Source organism: Notolabrus celidotus, chromosome 20, assembly GCF_009762535.1.
Source record: "Notolabrus celidotus isolate fNotCel1 chromosome 20, fNotCel1.pri, whole genome shotgun sequence".
Lineage (NCBI taxonomy): Eukaryota > Metazoa > Chordata > Actinopteri > Labriformes > Labridae > Notolabrus > Notolabrus celidotus.
Window position 1 is genome coordinate 13,137,311 of NC_048291.1, and position 23,293 is coordinate 13,160,603.

The 23,293-nt window shown below is 40.3% G+C and overlaps 1 protein-coding gene across 2 annotated transcripts in view; it reads right to left on the reverse strand.

Moving 5' to 3' along the window:
* LOC117832173 (ras-related protein Rab-26) overlaps window positions 1-23,293 on the reverse strand; it is a 103,880-nt gene that overhangs the window by 55,054 nt on the left and 25,533 nt on the right. For both annotated transcript variants that reach the window (XM_034711180.1, XM_034711181.1), the window contains 2 exons: window positions 12,607-12,648; window positions 10,002-10,068 (listed from right to left, as the gene is read on the reverse strand). In XM_034711180.1, the coding sequence (XP_034567071.1) occupies window positions 10,002-10,068; window positions 12,607-12,648 (109 nt within the window). The remainder of the gene's footprint in view (window positions 1-10,001; window positions 10,069-12,606; window positions 12,649-23,293) is intronic.

Below are 23,293 nucleotides of genomic sequence, written 5' to 3' on the forward strand. Positions count from 1 at the left end.
CTACTGCAACTGTCTTCTGTTCCTGCTTGTTCTTGGGGCATTTCCCCTTCAGTTTTGTCTTCAGTGAGTGAAATGCATGCTCAAATGGATTCAGGTCAGGTGATTGACTTGGCCATTGCATAACATTCCGGTTCTTTGCCTTATAAACCTTTTTGGTTGCTTTCGCAGTATGCTTCGGGTTATTGTCCATCTGCACTGTGAAGCGCCGTCCAATGAGTTCTGAAGCATTTGGCTGAATATGAGCAGATATTATTGCACGAAACACTTCAGAATCCATTCTGCTGCTTGTGTCAGCGGTCACATCATCAATAAATATAAGGGAACCAGTTCCATTGGCAGCCATACATGCCCACGCCAATAAGGTGGTATGGTTTGGATCATGAGCAGTTCCTTTCCTTCTCAATACTCTTCTCTTCCCATCACTTTGGTACAAGTTGATCTTTGTCTCATCTGTCCACAGGATGTTTTTTTTCCAGAACTGTAAAGGCTTTTTTAGATGTTGTTCGGCCAACTCTGATCTGGTCTTCCTGTTTTTGAGGCTCACCAATGGTTTACATCTTGTGGTGGACCCTCTGTATTCCCTCTGGTGAAGTCTTCTCTTGGTTGTTGACTTTGACACACATACACCTGCCTCCTGGAGAGTGTTCTTGATCTGGCCAACTGTTGTGAAGGGGTTTTTCTTCACCAGGGAAAGAAGTCTTCTGTCATCCACCACAGTTGTTTTCCGTGGTCTTCCGGGTCTTTTGGTGTTGCTGAGCTCACCGGTGCGTTCTTTCTTTTTAAGAATGTTCCAAACAGTTGATTTGGCCACACCTAATGTTTTTTGCTATCTCTCTGATGGGTTTGTTTTGATTTTTCAGCCTAATGATGGCTTGCTTCACTGATAGTGACAGCTCTTTGGATATCATATTGAGAGTTGACAGCAACAGATTCCAAATGCAAATGTCACACCTGGAATCAACTCCAGACATTTTACCTGCTTAACTGATGATGAAATAACGAGGGAATAGCCCACACCTGTCCATGAAATAACTTTTGAGTCGATTGTCCCATTACTTTTGGTCCCTTAAAAAGTGGGAGGCACATATTGAAACTGTTGTCATTTCTACAAACCGTTCACCTGATTTGGATGTAAATACCCTCAAATTAAAGCTGAAAGTCTGCAGTTAAAACACATCTTATTTGTTTAATTTCAAATCCATTGTGCTGGTGTATAGTGCCAAAAAGATGAGAATTGTGTCATGCTTCGGCTGCTAACAGCTGATCTCGTATGTAAACAATGGTACCATGGATACACGCAGGATCTCCAGACACACACAGGAACAAAAGTAGAAAAAAACACTGCAAAAGTAGACAGTTTGGTGTCTATGGCCAACAAATGAGTCATTAAAAAGTCATGACAGGCTCCAAATACAAAGATAATTAAACAGATGTGAAAAAAAGTAAAAAAAAGAACAACAAAGAGAGAGCTGCTGCAACAAGCAGCCACTTGAGCGGCGCTAAGCAACAAAGAGAAATATGAGCCCATAAGTGATTTAAACTATATTTGATCAGGAGTCATTGGTACAAACCACGAGAGATGCAAAATCAATTCCCACGAATGGAAACAGTTTTGAAAATGATTTTGCTGATGCATGACTTGAAGAAAAATAAAGCTTGCTTACTAAAATTTGAAATGTTATGAGAACTGTTCACTTTCCTACTGTACCATGAATTGAGAGAGGATTTTTGTTCTCCAAAAATGATCTAAAGTGCAATTTTTTTGTAGAGACTACTTACAACAGATGTGCAAACAATCCAAACAGCATGTGATTAAGGAAAATGTATTGCACTGTGTGCATCTGAATTCAATTTAAATGGATTTGGGCCGAGAGAGAAAGAAAAAAAAAACGTGTCTCTGTCTGGAGATCAAACACAATACCATTGTGCAAAATGACTTTTTGAACGAAGGTGGGTAGACTGTGTTAATATAAACGTTGACATGATGTTGTTTTCTCAGGAAACTGGAAGCTTTTGTTAAAGTGAAATATTTTGAAGACTTTGTTTTCATCCATCAACCTCTCTGAGAAAAACCTGTGATTTAATTTGTTCTGTCTGGACTCTCAGATTTTTTTTTGTTTCTTTTTTATTTTATCGCAGTAAACACAAATAGGCTGGACCAGGATAAGCACAAAAAGACATCAGAAAAAGATGAAGTCACTGAATTTTCGCACAAAATTGAGCAGAAAAATATCTGTTGTCTGACTGCACCTTTTCTCCCACACAGTGGATGCATTGCATTTCATCGACATCTAAAGTAATCTTCCCTTTATCTCTCTCCCTCTGTCCTCTTTCAGAGCCTCTCTTCCCTCTCAGTCCCTCCACCCTCCCACACTCATTCTCTCTCTGTATTTGTTTTCTGCCTGCAGCTCTGCTTCAGCCCCTCGAAGTTGTGGCACTTAAAATTATCTCCATTCATCATATTTTTTTGGCTCTGTGGAGGAGTGTGTTTGTATGTCAAACTTTGTTTGTGTGAATTAGTTTAGAGGTCACAGAGTGCTGCTGGCAGGCTTCTCCAAACTGAGAAAACCTTTTTGTGTAATTGGGTGAAACATTAAATTTGTTTTGGATCCTAGGCCAGTTTATTTGATTTTATTTGTGTCTGAAACAACACACCTTTCTTGCCTGAAGTTTAAGTTTGACTCAGGGATGTGTGTAAGTCGATTAAATGTCATCACCAGAATTACAAGCTGGTTAAACGAATCAGTGCTATTTTTTATTGATCAATGTAGGCTCACAATGCTGACAGTGAGGGAGCTGGAGTGGGAAGATTGAGTGCCTTCCAAAACTACACCAGTGTTCCAGTTAAATGAGTGACCCTGTTAACTGGCGACTTTCAGCTGTTTAGTTCTGTGGTTGTCATGGTTACAGGAACTGTTGAAAACTGAGTCCCTTTTCATTGCAATGTCATAATTTAGTCATCAGCTGCCTGTTGCACCAGCTGTGCGTAAGTTCAAACTTAGCCTAGTTTGAACGTAATTTCTCATTTAGGATGGAGTTTACACTCTACTAACGTTTTGGGCGTTGCACCAGCTGAAATAGTTCCAATGTAAGCCTAAATTGCAACTTAATTCTTACACTTGGGTCCTAGTAGGTGTGAAGTCCTCCGTACAGTATATCAGCTGCCATGGTGCGTCGTTTTGAAAAGTGGGATGATGAGGAGATACAGAGGGTCCTCCCAGCTATATGACGTCTGCAACCATAGACTGTATATACGCGATATCCGCAAGAGATTAAATCCTTTCGAAAAATATGATGACCAAGATTTGCCCTCCTATGATTAACATATGTTGTAGTTGATAATTGTACCACTCGATGTCACTGTTATTATACACACACCGTAGATTAAGGATTGAGGCTGTAGTTATCACCTTACTTTAGTTTGTTTCAGCCGTTGGTAAGTTCTGAGACGATTAGGCACGAAAGATAACAACGCATCAAAAGTGGTGCTTTCCTCTGATTGGCTGCTGGAAGTGTATACGTCATATCTGCAACAATGTTTTGGTTAGTTTGGACGTTACTGTCTACTAGTTAAGATGAACCTTACGTCTCCGTGGTGCAACCAAACTATGTCACAACTTAAGTTACAAACTAACTAGTTTCAACGTTTGGTTTAGGAAGGACTTTACACCCTAACTTAGGACTCAACTTATGCACAGCTGGTGCAACAGGCTGCTGGGCTCTGTTTTCAACAGTTGTAAAAACAGTAATCACAGACTCACTGGCTGTCACCAGTTAACAAGGTAACTTGTTAAACCAAAACACCTGCCGTCCTGTCGCTATCTCTGCGTGCTGATACCACAGCCATGTTTCATCAGAGACTAAGTATCGGGCCCTATGATTTCCGCGTTCACAGAATCGTGGACGGGATCGCAGAATTGGCCAATAAAAATGGAATCTACTGTTAAATGCGGAATATCGAGGAAATTGACATAATGTGACTGAAATGCTGTCATCATGAGGAGAAGGAACGTTTGTCTGGGGAAATGTTTCCGGGGACCGCTTATTCGTGGCACCACCTGTGCATCTCCTCACAAAGGGTGCATCTCAAAGCTCTAAACGTCCATCCTCGCGTCTCTTCCTCGCGTCTTAGTCCCGCCCACCAGAGATGCGCGGAAATGAAACCAGAGGAGAGAGGAGAGAGGAGATTTGTATTTAGAGAAATGAGACGTCCTCTCCTCCGGAGCGTCACGTGAAGCGACGTCGGTTTGTGATGACGGCTTTAATAGCTGTTTGTGTCTGCACACATGTTCACTGTAATAACTCTGATAAATATAAACAGTAACAGAGCTCTGTCTCTGTGTTTACATGTTAACACACACTTGCACATGAAGAGAATCAGCTCTCTGTTTATTCTGTCCTAAAGCATCGCGGATCGATTCACCGGTAAAATGCCTCATTATTAAATTATTTATTACTTTAAGGGAGAATAGAAACCATGCAACTCTTTTCAAACCCTGTGCTCATTAATGATCAGCCTCGTATGAAACTTTATTAACCTGACTGGAAATATAACAAGTGTTTTTACTAACAGACAAACTTTACTGTCAGACTTCCCTTCATGAAGAAAACGAGAACAAATGGGGAAACTAACAGGAGGAATAACTGATCATTGATATATATTCTATCAATGATGTTAGACTCTATTACTCTATTTCATTAGACAGTGAATCTGACAAAAACAATCAGATATAACATAATCCATCCTCTGTTATATTGAATTTATGATTTTGCGATCAGTATTTTGTTTTTAAAATTCATATCAAACACTTTTCAATCTCAGCTCATCACATACAGACTGTTTAGAAACCGACATATGTTTATGATCTGTTTCAGGGCACCCTTAGTGACTGTTTTAAGGTCCATCTTTTCTCTGTTATTAAACTCAGCTGATGTTAAGTTTCGGATAAGTCCGCGCCGCTGCAGCGTCCAATCGGTGAGTGATATTCAATAAGGGGGCGTGTCTGTCAGAGAAAAGACTTCCGCAAAGTCTGCTCTCGTGTTTCCTCGATTATCCCTCCTCGGATCAGTCTCCTCGCTCCTCGCTCCTCTCTCCTCCAGCAGAGTTAAGAGCTTTGGGACGCAAGTTAAAATGGCGCGTCAGTAAGTACTTCCGGTTCGACCGAGGAGCGAGGAGCGAGGAGACTGCAGTTTAGAGCTTTGAGATGCACCCAAACACTCACCCGCCCCCTCCCGAAATAAACAACGTTGAAGCGGCCACCAGAAACACCGGCTAGGTCTGCAAAAAAACTCTGAAACTCTGTCGAAACTGTTCTTACAGCACTTATTGGTGCATTGTTATGTTACAACATTATGTTTTGACTTGAAATACTGAGCAAAATTGTGCAACGATGTGTTTCATCAATAAATTTAAGGATTTTTGCATTTCATTAACGGACATTTTATTCACTGACACTAAAAGCACACACTATAAGGTGGAAAATAAGTGTAAAGGGTACAGAATTCTAAAAAATTAAAATGAAAAAAACAGAATTTAGAAAAAAATAAAACAGATTTCATAGGGCCTTTTAAGTACAACATAATCTGTGATTGCGCTGTCAGCCAGCTGCTTGAAGTTGACAGACAAAAGCCTGCTCTTGTTTCACAGTTAAGAAATGTTAGCATTGGCCTAATTTGTATTACTCAACATTTTTCTGATGACTGATTCAGATTTCTTTATGTACATTTGAGTACTTATAACAGTGACTTTTTTTAGTTATTTGCTGTGATGTTTTGCGGGAGAACGTGGCGTGTTTCTTACACAAGGTCCACAATGTTGATGCTAATGAGTCAACATACAGTTGCTTATTAACACATTCTGCAGCTCTGGCTCACCATAATGATTAATTCAGATTCACATCACACCCTTTTTCATATCAGACATGCTGTTAACATAAATAAATAATAAACATCCAAAGAGATACTGTTGATGGTGAGAGAGGTAAACGTAATCTTAACATTTGTTTATTTGCAAGATACAACTTTAAGTACATGGTCTGATTTATGGCAACATCACACCACTGCTATTAAACTATAGTTAAGAAGAACTGAGCACTGCGGGGCATGGACTATTACTTATTGCACCATTTCATCATCCAGCACACTGAGAGGATCTTTTAATTCTAATTCCACTTTGTAAGTGGTGCATTTATTTCACATTTAACCTTTGCCAGATAGCAGTTAAGATTCACACAGTATTCAAAGAGTTGCTTTGCTCAAGGTCAGCTGGCATTTGAAACAGATACACTTTGATGTAGATGGATTACAAGTGCAGCTGAAATCGGGCAAAAGTCATCCGAGATTACCCTTAAACCCTCTACAACTGATCAGTTCACTGTGGGGATACAAGAGGACACATAGCCAAAAGTCTGTGTGCGTCTCTTGAACTCTGAAAACAAACTCCACTTTCTGACAGTCAAGAGTTTGCACACAGTAAGAAGGTAAGATCAAAATGTAGGTGCATTGTTTGAACAAAGAACTGACAGCCGGGAAACATCAGACACAGAAACTTTGGTACAACACTTCAGAGACTTCAAAAGCCTCGCTGACAGTCTGTCACTGAAACAGGAGTTTGTTCGAGTAAGAGAAAAGCTGCAGTAAATCACAGGAGGAACCATTTATAGGATTGTTGTTGAAGCGTTGCGGCGATGATTGGTGGACTTTTTTCACTGTGACATCGTCCTTTAGTTTGTCAAGCTGTCATGGATCCTATAAGGGCCACTAACAAGTTTGATCTGCAGAATCTATCCTTAGTATTGGAGGCATATCTCACTATTTTCTTAGTCCAGTGCTTACTGATAAGTGAGGAAGTGATCTGTAATAAAAGGTCATGTCTCTGACAGGTCTATTCAAATAGCCATTCATTCACAAAAATGTAATAGTTAATGCCTGATCTCCATGATCTCATTATATTATTTCATTATATATGTTCTCCGTCATTTTTTTTTTTTACCAGGGGCTGGTTTTAAAACAGTGGCTGTATCCCATCTAAACATCCCATCCTATAACAGAAGAAGAAGAAAGCATTATTGCCAGGTGCAGGTAAAACGGGTGTGGAGCTGTGACACTTGGAGCCGGGTATAAACCGCAGAGAGTTCTGCAGCTGTCAAAGAGTTCTGAGGAACTCCTTGAAAATGAACAAAACTTTGGTAAGGTGCAAACTTTGCCAGGTAAAACTAGAAAATCATATGTCTACAAAATTAAATGACTCGGCTATGCACAGAGAGCCAGCAGTAGAATCATTGTTGAACAGTGCACCATGCAAAGAGGAAACCATACACCTATAAGCTATAACAGTATGAGCACTGACACATGAAGTGAGTACCATTGATTACATCTAAACAGTGACTCCTGTCAGTGGGTGGGACATGTCATGCACTAAGTGAACATTTTGTCCTTGAAGTTGATCCGTTACATGCAAGAAAATGGAGGAGTGTACGAATGTGACTGTTTTTGAAAGGTTCAGATTGTCATGGTTAGATGACTGGGTCAGAGCATCTCCACAACTCCAGCTCTTGAGGTGTGTCTCCAGTCTGCAGGGGTCAACGCCCACCAAAAGTGGAGCAATGAAGGAAAACTGGTGAACTTGCAACAGGGTCATGGGTGGCCAGTGCTCACTGATGTGCATGGGGAGTGAAGTCTGATCTAACAGAAGAGCTACGGGAGCCCAAACTGCTGAAAAAGTTAATTCTGGTTCAGAAAGAAAGGTGTCAGAGGGACACAGTTTGTTGTGTACAGGGCTGTGTAGATTCCAGCCAGGGTGCCCATGTGCACTGCCAGAAGTGCCTACAATGAAAATCGAGCATCAGAACTAGACCAAGAAGCAATGAAAGAAGGTGAGCTGGAGCAACACATAAGTCACATTAATCGATTGGAGCATCCGTGGGATGTGCTGGACAATCAAGTCTGATCTATAGAAGCTCCACCTCACAACTTCTAGGACTGAAACGACCTGATGCAAACATCTTGGTGCAAGATACCACAGCCCACCTTCAGGGGTCTAGTGGAGTCCATGACTCATCAGGTCAGAGCTGTTTTGGCTATGACTTGACAAGAGGGGTGTGCTAACTATTAGGTCATGGCTAATAGGTGTATATAAACGTGATCTAGAAATGCCGGCAACTGGTATTGGGATACACAAGAGCCCATGGCATGGGTGGCTTACACATCTGGAGAGGCACTATCAATGCTAAACAATATATACAGGTTTTGGACCAGTATTTGCTGCCATCCAAGCAATGAGTTTGTTTTTTTCAGAAAGACCTTTTTTATTTCAGCTAGACAATGCCAACCCACATTCAGCAAAAATGATAACAGCATGGCTCTGCAGTAGAAGAGTCTGGGTGTTAAATTGACCTGTCTGCAGTCCAGACTTGTCACCCACTGAAAACATTTGGTACAACATAAAAAAGGACAAAGGATACCCTGAACTGTTGAGCAGATGACATTATCAGGCAAAAACGTAACAACATTACACTTTCAAAACTTCAGAAAGTGGTCTCCTCAGTTCCAGAACATTTACAGAGTGTTGTTAAAAGAAGTGATGCAGCATTAACATGCCCTGTCACAGCTTTATGGAAACGTGTTGCTGGCATCAAATTTAAACATAAGTTAACTTTCAAACTTTCATAAAATAATTTGTTTTTCTGTTCTGACCTTTGTTATGTTGTTTTTGCACTATTTTCAAGTAAATGTAAGGTTGGAATGATTTGCAAAGCATCAAAATCTATTTTCATCAATGCTTCACACAGTGTCCCTACTTTTATGGAATCAGGGTATTATTTTGCTTGAAATGCAGAGTGGAGCTCCTTTATATGCAATTAATGCAGTGATATGCGGCATGTTAATGATGTAAAAGTCATTTATAATCCTGGCATTGAGATATCTAAGAGTGTGTGTTTTAGAGGAAGATATGCACTGAGGCAGCTTTCCTGAAACTGGACCAGCTAACAGTCGTCGTCTGGGGTCTGCAGCCTCCAGCCTCCAGACTATAAATCCTGTGCTCTAATTATGCAGGCTAACTGCCAAACCATTACAACAAGCGCGGATGATTTGCACCGAGTCATTTATGCATGTAGTCCGTCACACACAAAATATGAGCCTGCTTCAGTTGTGTAAACTTAAATAAACAAACCCAGAGGGTGAAACTCCCCTTTGATTGCACAAAGAATGCTGAAGGTACCTGAGATTAAAAGAGCAAATGAGGTGATGCACTCTCCATGAAATGACAAACTCTTGCACCGTGTGAATATCAAGTAACAGGAAAGGAGTATACCGTTGTGGGTTTTATTGCTAAGGGTCCAGGTTTTGTAGATTTGATTTAAGCTATTTACTAAAAGCTATTTGAGAAAACAACGGTGTCTCCAGTAAGAGCTTTCTACATTAATTTGCATGGCTAATGATGACATTATTATGAATAAAAGTAGACACACTGGCATGCAGACTCATACACACACATTGGCGATGACTGATTGCAGATCATCAAAGAGACCTATGAATCCTGAATGCGATGTCCTTCAATCCCAGCAGGAGAGTTATAAAACCTCAGTGCTTGATTATTATACTGCACAGTGGAAAGCAATCTCATCCAAACCAACAACAACACAGCTCTGAATTATAATTAGTATGAAAAAATATAAGAATATATTGTGATGATACACATTAAGTCAGCACATTCATCTCAATCCTCCAAAATGTCACTTTTATTGTTCTTCTGCATGCACAGAAGGATTTTATTCATATATTTGAATGTATATATCTAAAAACACATTTTTTGTCAGCCATGAAGCATTTGAGCAGTGTACACTCCATGCATGAAGTGGTCAAAAAACAACACATTTTCAAAATAAAAACTGCCCTCATGTTTAGACATCAGCCTGTGTATCATGTGAATTATGTTCCAGGTGAGTCTTGTGGAGTAAAACAATTTCAAAACTGTGTGTGTTCTTGTGTTTGTGCCTCACCATGGGCGTCTCGGTAGTAGGCATGAGTGACACTGCGGAAGCGCTCCTGTCCAGCGGTGTCCCAGATCTGCGGAGAATATGAAAGGAAGTTCATCACTGAGAAGACAAAGAATCTTCAATCTTTTTAATAACTCTTCTGTTTGCTCAGTCCTCCTGCTTGTGAAACGCTCAATTCAATCCATGCTTATGATACTGGATCATTCTGGAATGAGGAAATGAAATGCAGATGGTTATTGAATAGTCCATTGTGTTGAAAAATACTTGACTCAAGGCTGCAGTGATTCATTTGTACTTGGCTACTTGGGGTCAGCGCATCAGGCTGTTAAGACAACACAGACTTATTAGAACCTCTGTATAGCTAACATCTTAGCAGCAGTTGCCTTCCTTCTTAAAAAGTCCACAGAAAATAAGCAAATTATCACTAATTAGCTGTCATGTTTTCATCCACCTGATGAGGGAAATTCTTATATTTTACATTTACATTTGAGAACAGCTTTTGTCTTAAACTACATAAATATCTGGCTGTTGAGTGTCTGAAAACCCCAGCAGTTAGATGCTAATTTTGTTTGGCTGCCTTTGGTGCTTGGCAGGTAGCAAAAAGTGTGTATACCAAAGTTTTCAAGGGTAATTAGAGTAAAAAAAAAGTAACCCAACTCTTGACTATAAAATCAAAACAATGAAACCTTCCATGATGGGAAATGGGTGGAAGGGGAAATGGGTGGGAGAGGAACAGGTTGTTTCCCTTAGGCTTATTGGGCTGTTAGCAACCCCTTTTGCATAACATATGTCATTTAAACATCCATTAGTACAAACATTTCAAAACAAAATACTGATTAGTGCAGATCTAAGGTCATAATACATATTGTACTTATTATCATGCTTTTTTATTAGCTCTGTGTGAGTCGTTATATTGAAAAGTACTCAGCTGTGGTTGATACCATTCTCCACATTGTTCAACCTCAGAAGAATAAGGCCAATTTAGGTCCTTCTTTTTCCCCATCAGGCATCACTGTTGCTTATCACCATTTGGCTCCAATGGCAATTGCATTTCCATCCCTCCCCGGAGCAGACCCAAAAAGGTTGACTGCACACATCACTTTTTTTTTGTTGGAGGAACATTTTCTGAAAATTTCTAACATTTTATTTGACTCCCTCTGAAACTTGGCAGTCGTGATGCTGGCTCTTTCGCCCAATAGCCCCATGGGGAAACAGCCCCCCTGTGGTGCAAGCGCCAGTAATGAAGAATGGCCATTATAGGAGGAAATATCTCTCTCTCTTTCTCTGTGCTTCGCTCGCTCTCTTTCTTTCTCTCTCTGTGGGCTACAGGCTACTCTGCTAACGGACTCAGAGCCAATTAACCCCGAATGAATACATCACAGAGCAAAAGGCCCATTCCACCAGCCTCCGTCAACCCCTAATTAAGATCATTAGGCATGATTCACATAATTACTCGCTCTGTTTGACAGAAATATGAAACATACAGGAATGCTGAGCTGTTCGTGGTGTGGGCGGTGGTAAGAGAGGTAAAATAATTGTAGAGAAGGGAACTCTAGGCCTAATGAAAAGTATATATGGAGACAAATAAACCGTAATTATCTTTAAGGAGCCTACATTACCAACATCATTGATTGTTCTATAGGATGAGACCCATCTCTGGGTAACCTAATGTGATTAGGCACATACATAAGATGGCTGAAATACATCTAGTGCTATGGGTTGTTTTAGGAGCCAACCTGCTTTAATTACTGAATCCTCCAAAGATTACTTTGTCGAGGCCTCTTTTATCTCATTAGACAGATAACATACCTTTAAGCAACTGCATGGCACACACTGGGCTTTCAGCTGGCTTTAACATTTTCCTATCAGAGCACACACAACTTAGCAGTCAGAACAAGATCCAGCCAGGGTTTGGACAATCTGGCTGTGTTGTAGAAATACAATAGGCCTATTCTAATATCAAGCTCAGAATTTAGCCAGCATTTTATTTTGTTTATCCACAGACTACTGAATTCTAGTGTAACTTTAGAATTCTGACTTTTTAAAACCAGAAATCTAAGATTGAAGTCAGAGTTCCTACTTTAATTATATCTTAAAAAAATAGATGTTTATAGCCACTGACAATTGTATTCTTTTGTTTTTGGTCTTATTGTGCCAACAGAGCAAATTCAGACGCTTTCTTCATGGATTAACATCAAGTGTATTTCGTGTGTAAAAATCTGGTTTCTGCAGATGAATATCTGTCTTTAATCCAAGGCACAAATATCAGCATACTCTTCACACGCATTATGATCTTTCAGGAAAATATATTACCATTGCAAGGTTAATGCACGTGATATAAAAATCCCAGAGACCTTACTTAGTCATTATTGCCTCTTACTTTATTACAGTTACACACACAGTAAGCCCATGTTGCTGGTGTGCCATTCTATTGTGCCTGCCAAATACCCCCCCCATCCCCCTGTAATGTCTGCTGTGCTTAAGCTTAAATTGGATTTCTCTTTGAAACAGGATCTGACAGGTGGCTACATCACTCTTGATAACATCTCATAGAAATTGTGCTATAAACAGTCGCTTGATGATTGTCAGGATAAATTTGAATTCTTACCTGGAGCTTCACCTTGACTCCATCAATGTTCATGACTTTATTCTGGAAATAAAAGCAGAACACAAACATGAGTGACAGAGCCTAAATTAAAACATGTTTTCCATCTTGCAAAAAACTTTTTTCAACGTGGTCAGACACCTGTCTCTGCAAACACTCTCTTCCTCTCATTTACCCACCACACGCTTCTCTCCTCTTCTCCCTTTATATCAATATTGCATGCCTCCACCACATTTTGGCCTCTTTTGATGAAGCCTTACTTCTTTCCTCCATGAGGATTAACCCCCTTTGCTCTTCTCACCTACTTCAGTGTCTCCATGGTAGTGAGAGATTCCTCTGATCTCTGCTTCGATCTTCTCTACTACACTGCACAGTGAGGCTCAGCCAAATAGACATGCAGCATCTCAGGTCAGAGGTTCACTCTGTCTTAATGGCTAGATGCACAAAGGTTGAACTACCTGTTGTCAAATTAAAATCATTCTAAAGGATAACAAGTGTTATTTCAAGTTAAAAAAGAACTGGATTACGTGAAGTGGAGCAGCTCTTAGGGGTACAAAATCAAATACAGAAACACAATTCTATTTGTTATCTTGTTCTTAAAATATTTACTATCAACTTAACATGGCAGAACTCAATGGTCAGACCTGCACCAGGAGCAAATTTGCACTTCTGACATGTGACAAGAAGTGACTCAGAGAGATAAAGGGTCAGCAGCTCCTCTGGCTGCTAAATATGTGTCTGCCTGTCACAGCCTGAGGGACGCACCATCCCATGGTGTTTAATTTTGGGTGGGGGTTTTGTGAGCGTGACACAGTCCTGTATGGGTAATCGTTCATTAATGCGTATAGAATATGTAATATATGTAATATATGGTTGATATGTATTTGATGAATATAATATGTAATGAATATGGTGTGTGATTAATGTATATATGGTGAGTGTAGTGTGTTGTGAATACATATAATGTATTGTATGAATTTATGTGCTTTGGCAATAACATCTCTTTGTTCATGCCAATAAGGCAAATTTGAATTAAATTTGAATTGAATAAATCAGCTTTCAGGTGTGGACCTGGTCCATACCCTCTGCTCTTCAGTTCATTGATCATCACTCCTGTTCCAACATCTGCTGGAACATTACAACTTATTGATCAACACTGTGAGACCAATGCTGCATATACACCACCTTCTCCTGCTTGTGGAGGAAAAAGAGGTTGCAACAAAGGAGTATTTTTCTTTTCAATTATCCACATATTGTTTTCCCGATTCATTGATAAACCGTAGAAAAGTAGACCATGAAATATCACAAAACCGGGGTGCCGTTGGCCTAGCAGTCTAAGCGCGTGCCCCATATACAGAGGCTACAGCCCTTGTTGCAGAGGTTGTAGGTTGAAGAAACACATCTTTTGTGGTTTGCTTACAAAAACAAGCCTGGAATTTACTGAAACAACATCATGATGCAGATTTGTAAAACGGGACTTCTGTCAGGTCTGTCCTCGAGAGGAAAGGAAAACAACTTTTTACAGGCTTGTTTTCAAACAGAGGTTGAATCAGTCATTTCTGATGCGCACCAGAGTCAGGAAATCTAAACACTGATTAGCTTTCATAGCACAGCATTGAGCAGATTTGTTGCTCAATTTAAAATGGTTGATCTGGAACAGATTGCCAGCTGCACTTGCATGCAGAATTCTGTTTATGGATATAAATAAAATGTTGTCAGATTTCCACCGAGGGGAGCTTGGGTGTCAGTATGGCAGAATGCATTCTGCCTACTTTTTTTTTCCTGCATGCACTAAAGCCTGCTAATACATGATGAGTAAATTAAAATCAGACTACAAATATTCTTCAACAATAACGCTGTGAGGCATAAAGGCCTCTACCCAACATGTACAAAATAGTGAATAAGGGCCACTTGCTTACGTGAAATATATATATATTTTTTGTCTATTGAGATATTTTCAGACATTTGTGATGTGTTGATTGTGAATGATCATCAAAAGTAATGATGGAATTGGAATTTATTGTACATCCCAAATTGCCATCCAGTAGGCTGGCTTAAAATTACTGGAACCATTCATCAATAATAATATGTAAATCTACCAATGAAGTAATCACTGAGGCACACAAGTTCCACCTTTGATGGATTATATTGAACTATGAAGGAACATATTTAATTGATGTGCCGAAATAACACATGTGAATTGAACATGCGTGTAGAAACACTTCTGTTTCTCCTTTTCTCCTCTCACCACCACATCTATTTCACCAGTTGTAGAAAAGAAGAGGTCAACATGTTCTTGGATAACCCGTATGTCAGCCTCCTGCTATTCCAATGTGGATTACATCACCTGGCGTTACGGCAATGCTCACCCCCCAACCCCCCTCCATCCTCTCCTCTCATTTGTTCCTGAGAGCCGCTGCTAACCTTTCTAATTCCCCGATCCCCCAGGAGAAACAGAAGATATTCAACCCACGATAAGATGCTGCTAATCTGCCAGCAGAGCACTTAGAAACAGATGCACTCTTTGTTGATGTGTTTGGTTGATTTACCTCCCCAAGAGTCACAAAGGAGGAATCTCATCCATATTCACAGACAGTGACAAGCTGGGAGTTAGTTTGTAAGTGTGCTGTGATAGATATCACAAATCTCTAAAGACTTTCTCCCTTTTGTTGTTGTTGTTGATGCCACTAAAAAAAAAAGCTACAGTTTGCAGAGAGGCTTCATAAATATTTAGTGACCTAGAAAAAGAAGCTAATGATAGCACAGTGGTGTTTGGGGGATTTTGGGAGTTAGTCAGGCTTCATTACACTTATAATGATATTGGATTTGTTAAGACTTTAAAACAAACAGAACAGGACATAGAAACACAGATTTAATGAGACCTAAGAGTGTGTACTGAGCAGGATCAAAAGTATCTCAGCAGCTTATATGACTAAGTCTACTGTGGAGAATTTAAGTATTGCAGATTACAGGCTGTCACTCAAACCTCCAGCAACACGGGCTCCACTTTGCTTTCAAAAAGTTTCACTAGCTCCAACAAGCCTCTGTGTTGTAACACTTTACTTACAATGTGCATAGGGACTGCTGAGAAGCTTGCACAGAATTCAGGTCAATTTCAATCCCTGAGCTCTTACAGAAAGCTTCCCAAACAGAACAAATCTTCAAACACAAACTGTTCTCTTTACCAGCCAGACACTGCATGTTAGTCATTTGATGTCTATATCTTTTTTTCCCCTAAGGTGCATGAGTGAGAAGGTAAAGTCGGTCTAACGGCACTTCGTGGGGATCATAAATTACAAATGCAAGAAGAGCTTTCTGAGAGGCTCGTGAAGTGTGAGCCAATAAAACATTAATGGCAGCAATGTGAGGCAAAGAGAAGGGACTTAGAGGACACGGAAAGGGCCGTGTATGGGATGTATTCTGATGGAAGTAATGAGAAAGAAGCTACATGGCGCAGTTCATCAATGTCTTTTTGTTTTGCTCTAACAGTTTGCTGATGCATTCTGTGGCCCGGCCTCAACAAACACGTCAGAAATCAAAGCAATGGGGGAAACAAGCTGAAGAAGTGAGAGCAAGGGTAAGCTGAGAGGCGCAGTACTCTGCAGTCAACTCGGCTCCCAGCTGTCAAGCTATCGCAGTCATGCTGACACAGACGTATGCACACACTCCAACATACCGTGCACACATACACGCTCGACCCCTTCACCCTCCCTGCATACAGAGAGGAACTCTCAGTCTGAGAAGTGTTTGATGATGATAAAGATGTTCACTTTATTCTTCTATGAGGTGGTCTTTGTTTGAGTGGATTTGTTTCTATAATGCATTGCCTCAATATATTAGTACATTACAAGTATATTTTATTAAGACTGGATTGCAAGAATGGAAATGTCTTTTTTTTTTCTTTACCAGTGAATGTAAGACATAAATCATGTCATTTCTGCAGATTGCTTCAAATATTACAGTCCAAATTACAGTTTTATGTTCAAAGATAAATGCCTCTGACAAAATTCTGCTTTTGTTACAATCTGTGGTTGTCAAATTGTCGCAATTTTAGCTCTACACACTTGACATCAGTGCACAAAAACACATTACCAATCCTGCTCCTAATTCTATCTTACTTTTTTTTTTCTTTCTTACACACAGTCTCTCCTCATGAACTACACTCCTTCAAAAGCATCTGTCCAAAACAAAGGGGGTTATTGTTATTGTTCTTGTCTTTGCAACTGCAATCTTTGGTCAGGTTAAAGCATAGACTGTATAAATAATGGGTGCAGTATCCATGACGTCCCTCATCTGTTCCTGAGCGCTGTTTTGAAGCCAATCGACGGTGGCAGCCATATTGGAAATGCAGAACTCAACCAGGCATATTGTGACGTAAAGAGGCAGAGTTTGAGCCTTCTAGCCTACAGCTATGTGTTCCCGTCTGAAGTAAAGTTAGTCATGTCCTTATTTGGGCAAAAACTTGTGATCTTAATATCTTCTGAACCGCTGCGTTAAAAAAAAATTCACCCCCCGTACAGTGTGTTCCAATAGAGAAATTAGATATGTAGAGCCAAGCTGTTTTTTGAACCAGTCTGTAAACTGCAAAGATCGTCTTTTTTGAATTGGTGTCTATGTGGTTTCTGGTGTTTCTGCAGCCAGCCTCGAACAGATTCTTGATGAATTGCGGTTTATAACACTTCCACATGGGCTTCATAGTTTGAGACCGGAGGTTGCCGCTTGGGTTAAAGTCAGATTACGATTTTCTTACTGATGTCTATACATGCCTTAACATCAAGTTGATAAAATCTGACGTCAGGAAATTCAGCAATGCCAAAAAAAAAACATGTCAAGTGCAGGTGGGGATTGCAGGGTTACTCATGATCCAATATAATACCTGAGACATGGTCCAGAATAATGAGATCACAATACAAGTACTTTTTTCTTTTGCTTGAAATGCCGATCCCTACTTATGATGTCAAGTTCTCCTGATATATGTATATTTTATAGTCATATGGCCTGACAGATGTGCCCTACTTTGCTTCAAAAATGAAAACTCATCATATTTCAAGGTGTAAGCTTCCATATGTTAGTTCATATATCAACAAACCATAACATATATACCACGTTAACATTTTAAACGGGCAATTTGAAGATATGATTACATTTTTAATACCATCTCTGTGTCATAATTCCATCCAAGTGCACCAATCTGCAATTGCCATTTTCTGTCTGGCCAGGCGCCAAGTAGGAAATGGTGTGCAGATATTAAAAGGTCAGGTGATAAACTCACAAGGTATATTTGGACAGACTATTTAAAACTTTCAGAGAAAAATGGGCCAGAAATATTGTATCACACTTGCCTTTACAAGATAACCTATTCAGGATGAACAAAAAACCTGACCGAGCCCCTGGAACACAAAACGGACACAAATGCTGTTCAGTACGCCCCTGAAACACGAGAAATGTGGTCAATTTATTATCAGTAGGAGGATTGTCAAATCATTTTAGGTGTTCTGAATCAAATTGATATCTTGTAGACCTTTTGATACCAGCAGCAATCATATGGTTGTACAGATAATTGATATATCACCCTAGAAGGATCCTTGTAATTTAAAAAAAAACAAACACACCATCACCTCAGTTTTTTGCATAGGAGTTGTAATTTGAACATTTTGAAATAAACAACCGTCTGTATGTCTATCCTCCTCTCCTATCCTGACCTTTCCTCTCCTCCAGCGTCGTCAGCATTTTCAAACCACTGGATGGTCTCTTACAAACGGTTTCATTAAGAGGCACTGGATATTCTCTTGGAGACAGTTATGGCACCATAAATCACAGAACATCAGACCCACACACGTATGCTGCTCGCTATAGACACTCTGGGACTCGTTCACTGATGAGTTAAACTTGCTGACTGAGCTGATGTGGTAACAATGATTTCCACTGGTGATAGTTATCTGCCCAGAAATATCAAAATAAAAATAAAAACAGGCGCTGCTTATTGGTGTAATGTTTTTGTTGTATTTATTTGTTTTTGTTTTTCATATCTTGAGGCTAGATCACACCACATCGTACCATTATGGCTAAATGATGATTACTCCTGAGGGGAATTTCAGGGCTTCTAAGACATGTTTTGTCTTAGCTGTCTGCTCGTCAGTCAAAGCACTGACAGAAAAAGAAAAGTCTGCTTCCAAACACTTCTGACTGTGCTGTCGGTGTAATAGCTAGAACCTTTCCTGTTATCGACTTTTTCACTTGAGTGACCCGGTGGAGTTGAAAACTGAGACTAATTGAAAGCGCAGTGGGCCTTAGGGTCGTTTAACAATGAAAGCTGCACTGCTGCACAAACGCAGGCCTGCTCATTCATTGCTTTGAGAGTGGAACACTCGTGGAGCGAAGCGCTGCTGCAGAAAGCTCCTGTGAAAAACAAAATAAACATTTTAGACTCAAAACTCATCTAGTTTCAAAAAGAAGAGGCACAAATTTCATGCTTGCATGCTAGATTTACACTTTGCATCACTTCATGTTTCAGGTTAAAGCTTTGTCTCAGAAAAAGCCTTGGTTTGTATTTGATCTGTTATCTGTGGCAACACGCTCAAACCACACTTGTTGTGATCCAAACCTACCCTTAGGCAGTAAATGCACACAAATGCACTCGCACATTGTTTTATGATGCTGTATAAAAGGTGCATTATACTGTTGAATGCTGCTGAAGGGGAAACCCTGACCTCTCTGAAGCCTATTTCACACACTGGCATGACACTAATCCGACGGCAGCACTATAGTGCATGGTTTATTGTGGTCTCTGTGAGCATTTGTGAAGGCTGAATCACAGGACGGAACAGACTCTAGGGCAAGCTGTTAGCTGCAAATCGAAACATTTCTCGTCTGTCTATCTCATCCGTTTATTCCCTGGCGACATGCATATATGAACACATGTGCTGTATGCAGCACGTTTTGCCCTGCAAAGTAAACACACACAGTGCAAGCAAACACAGCAACTACAAGCATGGCTGACGAGAAAATGTATCTTCCTCTCTACACTTTGCCCTTCTTTTTGTTTTTCTCAGAGAAATACTTATTTTTATTTTTGCCCAGCATGATCACAGACTTCTCCAAAGAATATCTGCCAACGCATATGTTGCTCAGATTTATAACAGTTTCTCTCAACTGCTGAGACAACCTGCCTGAAATTCAGGCACTGCTTTTAAAAACCTAGAAACAAACATATCACACTGATGAGTCACAAACCTCACACTCAATACATTCTTGCATTTTATCTAAAAGAGTGTTTTCTTCTCTCAAAATTAACTGCTGTCCTCAAATACCTCCAGAAACCATCAAATACGCAGACCTTTCACCGGTGACATTGATTTTCAGGAGTGAAAACAGTAATTAGCCAGAATAATTGTGAAATGTAGAAAAACAAACCACTTTATCTTCATCAACATCCTGCCTTTTGTGACAGGCTGAAGAGGTTTGTCTCATTCACACTGACGTTAGCGATGCCCTGACAGCAAGGGATCCCACTCTTAATGGACTTCACTCTGATGTTCATTTAAGCATCAGTGGTGGAGAATTGATTGAGCTCAGGTTGCGATGACCTATACTGACTGCTAATGTTTACTTAAAGGTATCCTGGGGAGCGTTTGATTACCAGTAGAGTTGTGGAGCCGTTTTTTTATAAGTGGGTCTTTGTTTTATTTGTCTTGTGGCGGTGTTGAAGTAGTTGAGTCCTGGACTAGATTTAAGTCCAGCTCAAGTCCTGATTTTCAAGACTCATGACTCAAAATGGACTTGTGCATCTATGACTCAGACATGGACTCAATCTCTAACAAGAACTATTTCATTGATTGTTTGTTTTTCTTTACATAAAGTATCACCCGCTTGCGCATTCAAGTGCTGTCTTGTTGAGTAACAGTTTCTGCCAGGATTGGCTAAAGAGGTGCAACACATCAGATGTTTTGCTTATAAAGATTGTACAATTAATTAAAAAGAAGACCAATGCTGGACAATTGATATGAAAGAACCATCAACGAGAGGACGAGTCAGCTCAAACTTTTAAAATACAATCTCTAGTATGAACCCAGAAGAGTAAGTGAGATGCTAAAGCTACTTGGGCTGTTTTTCAATCAATCAATCAATCAATCAATCAATCAATCAATCAATCAATCAATCAATCAATCATTTTTTGTATAGCACCAAATCACAACAAATGTTGGAGCAAAAGACATTGATGACGCTTTTACACCTAGGAGGCCTAGACCACTCTGTCAAATTATGAACAGAGACCAAACTTCAAGACAGGGTAAGACTCAGTCTGACCCCACCTTAATCCACCATGAGCATCGCACCTCGCAATATTTAGCTAGTTACAGGGGTGAGGAAAAGCTTCCTTTTAACAGGCAGAAACCCCGAGCCCCTTTTTGTTAGCAAGCTGCTAGCTGACGATAGCAGTTCAGGATGTTGTTTCAGTTAGAATTCTGATTAGTAGAATGTTGGCAGCAGTCATTTTTGAGTTTATTAGACACCTGCAGTGATGCTACAGCAACAGAAAAAGGGAGTGCGTATCCCTTTTAAGATAGGTGTGGTGTGAATTAATGAATAACCCACAGCACTGTAACTTAGGCAACACAGTTGTGTGAAAAGTGTTTTCTTCACATCCAAAAGGTCTCACTCAGTCAGGCAGGGTCCATACAGTGAACAGTTCAGAGTGAAATAGTGGCACTCTTTTAAAATCCTAAGAGAATGGGGATTTGACTCCTACTCTGATTCAACACTGATTCCAGGTAAGGTGACTCTACAACAACATTGTCTGTTGGACGTGCACAAAGGTAACATTGAGCATAAATAGACCACATTATCTTTTAAAAAACACACTGTGTATTACATGAGGGGATTCAAGTGTAAGACAAAGCCAGTCTGTTAAAATAAGGAATATAGAATTAAAAAACTTGTGTAGCTTTTGCAGAAAAGCAATCTTCAGGCAGATCAAGTGCAAAACATTTTGGTACATGTAGGCACTGCAAGAGCAACTCTGGTAGTAGGAGATTTAAGCTTTTTCAGTCAAAACAGCACGGCTGAGGAATGTACGGCTTCGGTTAATTACACTGTCACTAGAGCTACATGGACATCCTCAAAAAACTTTCAAGAATTCTCCCTGTAGACAAAAAGAACACATCAGCAGTACACTGACGGCTAAACTGGTGAATTAAGTTTCTGGCTCTGTGGAAATGAAACCCTTTTTTATGTTGGCTGCCAAGTGAAAACAAATTCAAAAGCCTAAAAGAAAAAGCAAAGGGCAGCAAATTCAGCAATGATTATTACCTACACACAGTCATGGCCAAAAGTTTTGAGAATGACACAACTATTAATTTTCACAAAGTCTGCTGTTTCAGTTTTTATAATGGCATTTGCATATACTCCAGAATGTTATGAGGAGTGATCAGCTCAACTGCAATTAATTGCAAAGTCCCTCTTTGCCTTGAAAATGAACTTTATCACCAAAAACACATTTCCACTGCATTTCAGCCCTGCCACAAAAGGACCAACTAACATAATTTCAATGAAACACAGGTGTCACACACATTAACACAGGTGTGGGTGTTGATGAGGACACGGCTGGCGATCAATCTGTCATGATTGAGTGACTGGACACTTTAAAAGGAAGATGGTGCATGACACCATTGTTCCTCATCTGTTAGCCATGGTTACCTGCAAGGAAACACGTGCAGCCATCATTGCATTGCACAAAAAGGGCCTAACAGGGAAGTTTATAGCAGCGAGTAAGATTGCACCTCAGTCAACCGTCTATCGAATTATCAAGAACTTCAAGGAGAGAGGTTCAATTGTTGCCAAACAGGCTCCAGGGCGCCCAAGAAAGTCCAGCAAGTGCCAGGACCGTCTCCTGAAGGTGTTACAGCTGCGGGATCGGGCCACCACCAGTGCAGAGCTTGCTTAGGAATGGCAGCAGGCAGGTGTGAGTGCATCTGCACGCACAGTGAGGCGAAGACTTTTGGAGGAAGGCCTGGTGTCAAGGAGGGCAGCAAAGAAGCCACTTCTCTCCAGTAAAACCATCAGGGACAGACTGATATTCTGCAGAAGGTACAGGGACTGGACTGCTGAGGACTGGGGTAAAGTCATTTTCTCTGATGAATCCCCTTTCCGATTGTTTGGGGCATCTGGAGGAAGGCTTGTTCGGAGAAGACGAGGTGAGCGCTACCATCAGTCCTGTCTCTTGCCAACAGTGAAGCATCCTTAGACCATTCATGTGTGGGGTTGCTTTTCGGTCAAGGGAGTGGGCTCTCTCACAATCTTGCCTAAAAACACAGCCATGAATAAAGAATGGTACCAGAAAGTCCTCCGAGAGCAACTTCTCCCAACCATCCAAGGGCAGTTTGGTGATGAAGAATGCCTTTTCCAGCATGATGGAGCACTTTGCCATAAAGCAAAAGTCATAACAAAACATTAAGATTTTGGGCCCTTGGCCAGGAAACTCCCCAGATCTTAATCCCATTGAGAACTTGTGGTCAATCCTCAAGAGGCGGGTGGACAATCAAAAACTCACAAATTCTGACAAACTCCAAGCATTGATTATGCAAGAATGGACTGCCATCAGTCAGGATTTGGTCCAGAAGTTGATTGACAGCATGCCAGGGAGAATTGCAAAGGTCTTGAAAAAGAAGGGTCAACACTGCAAATATTGACT